A 7,339-nucleotide genomic window follows, 5' to 3' on the forward strand; every position below is an offset into this window, starting at 1 on the left:
GTTTTACTTTGCTTTCTTGTTTTAAATTCATTCAAGCATAATTCTAAAACTGTCACGAGACTTCAAATCGGCAAATAACGTTATAAAACTCGCCAATGTTAACTCATATGTACACTAACTTGTAGCAAAAAAAAAGTAAATACATGATATTTGCCAATGCGCTCGCATAAGCATTAGCATTTACACTCTCTGTATCTAAATAATTATAGTTGGAGAGAACTAGCTAGTACAATTATTTACGTACAGAAGGAGTACATAACTTCAAAGGTGAGCTCGCCAGTGTTATAGTGTGGAGTTGTACAGCACTGATGCGCTTGCATCAGTAAGCATTTACAAGGGATTAACTTCTGCCAGACATTTACTGTACAACTTCTGTAAGAGAAATCTACTTTCCACACTAGAAAAGAAGGTCAAGAACAGGGCAGAGAAAATAACTATGAAAAACTATAAACATGTCCATTTTTTTCCTAACAGCAAGAATCTCTTTCATGGGCCAATGTAAATGCTAGTTACGATTAGCGAAAACCTTGACTGACAAGAGAGCCTTCACACACTCACTGTATGAGGCCTCAATTCCACTTATAATCAAGGTTTCTTTTTGTGTGTGTTTGTGTCCGAGTCAAAAGTCAGTGAGTTGCAATCTCACGATCCATGGCCGCAATGGATTTGTCAACCATGTGAACATTGTACTGCTGGTACACCCTTGCCCTGTTCCCCTGCCACCATTCTTCTGCCTGTGTCTCACTGAACCTCTTCCGGCTGCATCCACAAAGGCCAATAATGAAATGATGAACCAACTCAACACGAATGGGCGACAAGATGAAAAGGTACAGGAGTCGATACAAAAGTTCTCTTTTGGATAGGATTCGAATGCATTTACCTGAACCGGACTCGCTTGAGATCTCTGGCCCCTCCAGGCAAGGCAGTGAGAGTGATATAAACACCTGGTTCGTCTTGCTCTACCCATTCGGCCTCGTGTTGGGATTCTGCATCGGACGGTATACTTCCATTACTGGTCATTTCTGGATGGCCTGCCTTGTTCCTAACAGAACTTAATCCATTAGGAACAAGCAATCCGTTAGAACCATCTGAAATTTGTTCTTGTTCCCCTGAACTTCCTGGGCTGCCCAAACTTTCAGTAACTATGGCTGATATGTCACTCGGTATAGGAATTCCAGGAAGGGGTGGCAGCTTGCCGTTCTTGGTTGCTCCTCCAGGTAACCTTTCCGCCATCCCCTTCAACTATCATGGAAGAGAAACTGGCAGCACTTAGACAACAGCCATAAACATGTAGCACGAGTGACAAGAGCTCTCTCTTTCTAGCAAACAATAATTTTACCAATTCCGGCTAATAGATACATTGATCATGTGAGATTGCAACTTTTAATTGAATCTAATTATTGAAACAGTTCGATTTTGCGCTATACCAAAACCCATTCCATTAAGGTTTCATGTCTTGGCAGAGCATACACATCATAAAACATGAGCCAGATGTGGATCACAGTTGTAGATATTTCCCTCATCCATAAGATCCATAATAATAGAGAAATTGATTCTACAGAATTGTGCATGATAAAAATTCTCGCTGATAAGATAATAATAATTATAAATTGATTACATGGTCTTGTACGGAGATGAAAATGTTGCATATATACAAACAAAAAACAATCTTACTTGTACAGTAAGTGACTTGATTACTTCCTTTGCTGCTTTGCACTTCGCGGTTTCCTCCCCGGCAATGGCAATAGCTTCCTTCAATTGCTTGGTGGTTCTCTCCAATTCAACTTCGAGATGTTGAGACTTCCTAGTAAGATTGTCCACCTGGCAGTGAAGAGCTTTACTATAACAGCAAACAGGTCCTCACTCCTAAGAGAAATTTGCTTGATTTTTTGCATGATCGAACTAGAAGAGATAACAGATAGTATACCTAAGTAGTGTTTAGAACTGCTTCCATATTAAATAGATTGATAGTTAGTTAATATAATTTTATCTGGTACAGTTGAACGAGTAATATCTATCATGTTAATGTTAACAAGAGGTTATAACTAAGTACACCATAGAGGCATAGACTCACAGGGGTAAACAGGAACACACTTAATAATGCTGCCTGCTAGCACTAGGAATCAACATATCTCTGCAACAAGGAAGCTGAAAATTCTAGGACACTTATAACAGAGAAAACACAGCATGGTGCGAACCTGGGACTTCAAACTTAGAACTTCTTCAGTTCGACTATCATTTGTTGGCTTGGTGCCATTGATGACACTTCCAGCAGAAGTTAAACTTCTCAGAGTAGGTGTTGGTGTTGTAGAACGTGGAGGACTTGACCTTCTTGAAACAGGTGATGTGGCCCTAGAAATAATTCTGGATCCAGGGACAGATGCTGATAAAAACTTCTTTGAAGATCCAAACACAGGATTGAAGGATCTTGAAACGCCGCCATTTGGAACAGGGGACACACGAGAGCTGTTAAATTCGAACTTCTTATTTTTCTTTGAATATCTACTATCCATGTGCTTAAATGATTCCATTGAAGAGATTCTTGACAGTTTAGCATTTGACCTTGTTTCCAGCTCCTCATCAACCGTGTCACTGAATCCCTGTACAGCAGCTCCCTGCTTGGTAGAAGAGTACACATCTGTAGCAGTTCCCTTAGTCAGCTTGCTGTAGCAGCTATCACAAACACGGTAGGGTTTACTTTGATTTGGTGCCAATGAAGCCTTCAGAGATTTTTTACTGCTGCAGGAATGACAAAATACCAGAGCACAATTATAGCAGTTGTGGCGTTTTCTCCTCAAGTTAAAAGGCTGACGGCACCCTGAGCACATTGACTGATCAACTCCAGATACCCATTTATGAATGCATATTGCTGCAGTGAAATTAGTTCCACAAACAACACTTCTGACTTGCTTATCTTTCAGTGCTTCAACCAACGTAGGAGTATTCTTATCATCAGTATTGCCATGACCTAGCCGACCATTTGCACCTTTACCCCATGTGTATACCTCGGTCCTAGAGGTCAAAACAGCTACATGGTAAGCACCGCAAGAGATCTCCTCAACAAAGTTTTTGTGTAGCTTTCCTTCAACACGTACAGGAAGCATACCATCTGCTTGTGGATTTCCAAGTTGACCATATACAGAACTCCCCATTGTATACACATTCCCTGATGTCGTAAGAGCCACCGTCAAGGAATGACCGCAAGCAACCTGACAAAAATTGGGCTCCACCAAAGCAGCCACACATGTCGGGACAAGTCTCGATTCCTTATCACCATGCCCTAAACGGCCTTTATCGCCATCGCCCCATGTAAATATCTTGCCAGATGAACAATTGCTAGAGCTTGAATTCCCAACCATGACTTCTACAACTGCAGCAGTGTGCCAAACACCACAAGCAGCCCGCACTGTCCGAAGCCCTTTGAGAGATTCCACTTCCTTGGGGACTGAGAGACTCTCACGGTCTCCATGGCCTAGAACCCCAAAAGAGCCATCTCCAAATGTGAACAGCTGCCCAGCAGAAGTTACTATGGCTGTATGCCAAGGGCCACATGAAATTGATGAAACATGTATACCCTCCAGTGGCCCATGCAACTTTTTTGGTACCCATTGACTGACATCATTACCATGGCCCAATAGCCCAAATTTGAAGGCGCCGTCCCCCCATGTATACAGATCTCCAGATAGTGTAACAGCACAGGTGTGGTATTCCCCGCATGCTACCAGCTCAATGTTCATATGAGTAAGAGCATCAATGAGTTTTGGATGCGCCACATCACAATCTACACCATGGCCAAGCCGCCCACCCGATTCCTCACCCCAGGAGTAGATCTCGCCTTGTTTACTGACGAGTGCAGCATGCCTTCCTCCACAAGATATATTCTGCACATCAAGCCGCACAGCAAACTCTAATGGTTTCGGTACAAGACAATCAATTTTTGCACCTGAGGAACTTCCAATTTTAGAGCTACCACCGCCAAGAATTCCTTCCCCGGTCCCTTCTCCCCATATTAAAACATCACCTAAAGCATCACCGTCATCATAACCAGAACCATGACTTGAAGAGCTAACAGCACTTGAATAACTGATCCGGAAAGCATCCATTGGGATGCCTCCCGAGTGCCCATTTGTGTTATCTGATTGTCCAGAAGACATAGAGTGGACTGATGCTGCATTAGAATCTGATGGGAGGAAGCTCCTGGGGGGAGCTGCATATAACACAACATCAGAAAAGGCCTTCTCCAAGCCATTCTTTGGTGGACTCCCATATGGACTACGGAGCCGGTAGTTTTCATTGAAATCCTGTTGTACAGCATCTATCAGAACTCATCTTCATGATGTAATGGTATTATCAACATGATGAAAAAGAAGTATCATCTCATAGAATTTTGGGGGAAAATATCATTCAAATTCACATACATGGATAGTAAATACTACCTTGTGGAGACTGTCACTGCTGCTGAAAGGAGAACTTAACGGAGAGCTCTGTCGCGTGTAAATCCTTGGACTAGTTGCAGCAGACGAAATGGTATCACTTCTTGAGCCGGTTCTCCATTTTCTTTGATGACTTCGTGAAATCAATGTTTTCAGCCCAGCAAACCACACTTCTGCCTCATCCTTGTCTTTACATATCTGACAGCAGTGAGTCAATTATATTACCATGTAAGCATGACACTTGTATAAGCACAAAAGGAAGAGAACAGGCAGAAATAAACGTGGAATGTGGCCGGCAAACTTACAATGTCCAGTGACCTGTCATGCGAAATTAGAGAAAAGGACTGACATTCCTTCTCAGGTCGTGGGTATCTCTGAAATATTGCCTAGATTCCAGAAATGAAAGAATGGAGATCCAGTTAGTAAGATTGCACAGCAACTTCAACACAAGGGGGATACTTAACGACCAAGATCGAGTATCCCACCACAAAGATTAAACAATCGTACCATGACAAGGAATTCATGCAAATGCTAAGTAACTTCCAGGCCACAAAGATTAAACAATCGTACCATGAAAGTTTTAAATTCATGCCAAAAAATCTCTATTGAGCCAAATCATGCAAATGCAGCACTAATCAAACTTATTCAAATGCAAAACTGAGTACTGCCAGGCCTCAAAAGTTTGATAAAGCAGAAATCTAACTCATACAAGCTGACACCTAACTCGTCTAGCTGTAGAATATCCAGAGTAGCAAATCAGTTTACCACAGAGCAAGCAAAAGACGATGCAAGTGTTTGTCCCCACTCCCCAGTAATGACTGCATTCATTAAACAAAAGTTTCTCTACAAGGTGTGTGAATTGTGTATCAGACTAAAAACCACATACATATGCATCACAGAGAGTTGGTAAGCACACACAAACAGCAAGTCAGGTCAAGAAGTTCATCATATTGACAAACACTGATAGGATCCCCTTCTAGAAATTTCACTTTTAGGATAATTAACTTACAGTCCGTTGGCCAGGCATTATCCGGGACACATGGCTCAACCTTAGATGCTTCTCCTCTTTCCCTGAAAACCATATCAATACAGACTCGTCCTGCAGAAACCAAGAACACTCCTTACATGTGAGACAATCAGGAAGAACTTCAGAAATACGAAGTTACCGAGCGGAAATAATCTCACATTGGATAGCCGAAATGGACAAAATTTTGGCTTCCCTCTACGCCCATATTTCAATAAGTAGGCTCCTTTCTTAAGAGCAGTGATAGCCTGCCAAAAGCCAGAATCAACCAAGAGAAAGATTGTATCAGACCTCGTCTGGCATTTCAATATATTAATTATATAAATATATAATAAACTGATCAGGAACATCAGACTTTCAGAAGCCAAATGGGAAAGCAAAATAGCATGGCATAACCATCAAATGTTTCAAAGTCATGGAAGTGTTTTTAGAAATGAATATGACCTTTGCAAATATTATAAAGGAATTCCCAATTCATATCTCATCAGTTACCAGAAGCAACAAAAGGGTATATATATGTCCCCTTGAATGTGTAACCCTGAGAAGCTGATGTCAAAAGCATATGGCCTTGAGTACAGACAGAGCTTAAACTGAAGGAATGAAACACGCAAGGCATAAGACGAGAAACTATCTGAGTATATGGAACGGCACACAGCACCCCAGTAACTGATTTGAGTTAACAGGTGTAACTGGTCGCTGGTTCTTCAGATTGACGTTTTCATGCACTAAGCAGCAATACTTGCTCTCCTGTCTTGACTTCATCATCTAAAAAGAAGCAGGGGAGCTGGATTTACAGAAGCAGAATGCATAGCAGCAACCTACACATCCGGAAACGCGTTGATGTATGTACCCAAGGCCAACGTGGCCGCTGAGTAAAACTACACCGACTGCTGCTCGTCGTCCCGATCTACCCTGCACTTACCCAGCGCGAGCTCAACTTCACACACAGCACACCGGAACTGAATCCCCTCCGGAAGTCACTCAACTTCACACACAGCACACCGGAACTGAATCCCCTCGGGAAGTCACTCAACTTCACACACACACACACACAAGAAAAAAAATGATATGAACTGAGTGTCCCGAATTCCCAGCGCGGATAGTGGCGCTAAACCAGAATCGGCACTCAGGGCTCCAATCCCGAACGGAGGACAGCCCCAGCAGGACAGGAGCGCCCGAGAACAGCACCCAGCCCCGAGAATTCCGCCCAGACGCGAGCGGCAGGTAAGCCGGCAAGCAGGAGACGAGGCCCCGCGCATGACGGGAACCCAAGCGGGAGCACACGCAGTCATCGGTTGCACCCACCCACCCAGCCCGCCCGCGAACAAGCAGAGACGGAAACAAGTGCGGAATTGAGCCATTGGAGGGATTAATTATCGTCCGCACCTGTTCGAGGTCGCGCTCGACGGGCGGCGGCCCCGCCCGTGCGCCGCCGAGATCCGACGACGCGTCCGACATGGCCGCGTCAGCCCCGGCCCATCGCGCGCGGCCCGCCCGGCGACCGGGCCTCTGCGGCTCCGCCGAACAAAGCGCCGCCGGTGGCCCGGGCCGCGAGGCGCGCGCCAATGGTGCCGGGCTCGCCGGCCGCCGCTCTCCGCGGGCTCCCGGGCGACGCGCGCCCGGGGGAGGGGAGGGGAGGGGAGGGAAGGGGAGGGGAGGCGGGGCGGATCGAGGCGCGGGGTGGGTTCGGGGGCAGAGATCGCGACCAGACGAGAAGAGGAACCGAGGAGCAGGGGAGAGAGAGAGAGAGAGAAAAGAATTTAAGCTTTTGTGTCTTGGATGAGTGGAGTATTGGCGATCTGGTTTTTGTTTTTGTTTTTGTTTTTGTTTGGGAATTGGGACTCGCTTTTGGCTGTTGGCTTTTTGGGTCGGGGCGGGCTGA

The 7,339-nt window shown here is 44.8% G+C and overlaps 1 protein-coding gene across 1 annotated transcript; it reads right to left on the bottom strand.

Annotated features, from left to right (window-relative positions):
* Positions 1-256: 256 nt before the first annotated feature.
* Positions 257-6,928, bottom strand: LOC123445529 (PH, RCC1 and FYVE domains-containing protein 1-like). Its single transcript, XM_045122519.1, has 9 exons — positions 6,844-6,928; positions 5,619-5,705; positions 5,443-5,532; positions 4,739-4,819; positions 4,437-4,631; positions 2,199-4,301; positions 1,675-1,821; positions 881-1,242; positions 257-759 (listed from the first exon to the last, which is right to left on the bottom strand). The coding sequence occupies exons 1-9, from the start codon at positions 6,913-6,915 to the stop codon at positions 627-629; spliced, it is 3,270 nt and encodes a 1,089-aa protein (XP_044978454.1). The 5' UTR covers positions 6,916-6,928; the 3' UTR covers positions 257-626.
* Positions 6,929-7,339: the final 411 nt, after the last annotated feature.

The sequence above is a fragment of the Hordeum vulgare genome, chromosome 3H (assembly GCF_904849725.1).
Source record: "Hordeum vulgare subsp. vulgare chromosome 3H, MorexV3_pseudomolecules_assembly, whole genome shotgun sequence".
In the NCBI taxonomy this organism is placed as follows: domain Eukaryota; kingdom Viridiplantae; phylum Streptophyta; class Magnoliopsida; order Poales; family Poaceae; genus Hordeum; species Hordeum vulgare.

What these genes read in the sequence shown, in the direction of transcription:
- LOC123445529 (XM_045122519.1), bottom strand. Translation starts at nt 6,915, where the DNA reads ATGTCGGACGCGTCGTCGGATCTCGGCGGCGCACGGGCGGGGCCGCCG. An exon ending in TTCTAAGTTTGAAGTCCCAG is followed by an intron (nt 1,822 to 2,198) that starts GTTCGCACCATG and finishes CTTCACTGCCAG; the next exon opens with GTGGACAATCTTACTAGGAA. An exon ending in TCAAGTCACTTACTGTACAA is followed by an intron (nt 1,243 to 1,674) that starts GTAAGATTGTTT and finishes CTTCCATGATAG; the next exon opens with TTGAAGGGGATGGCGGAAAG.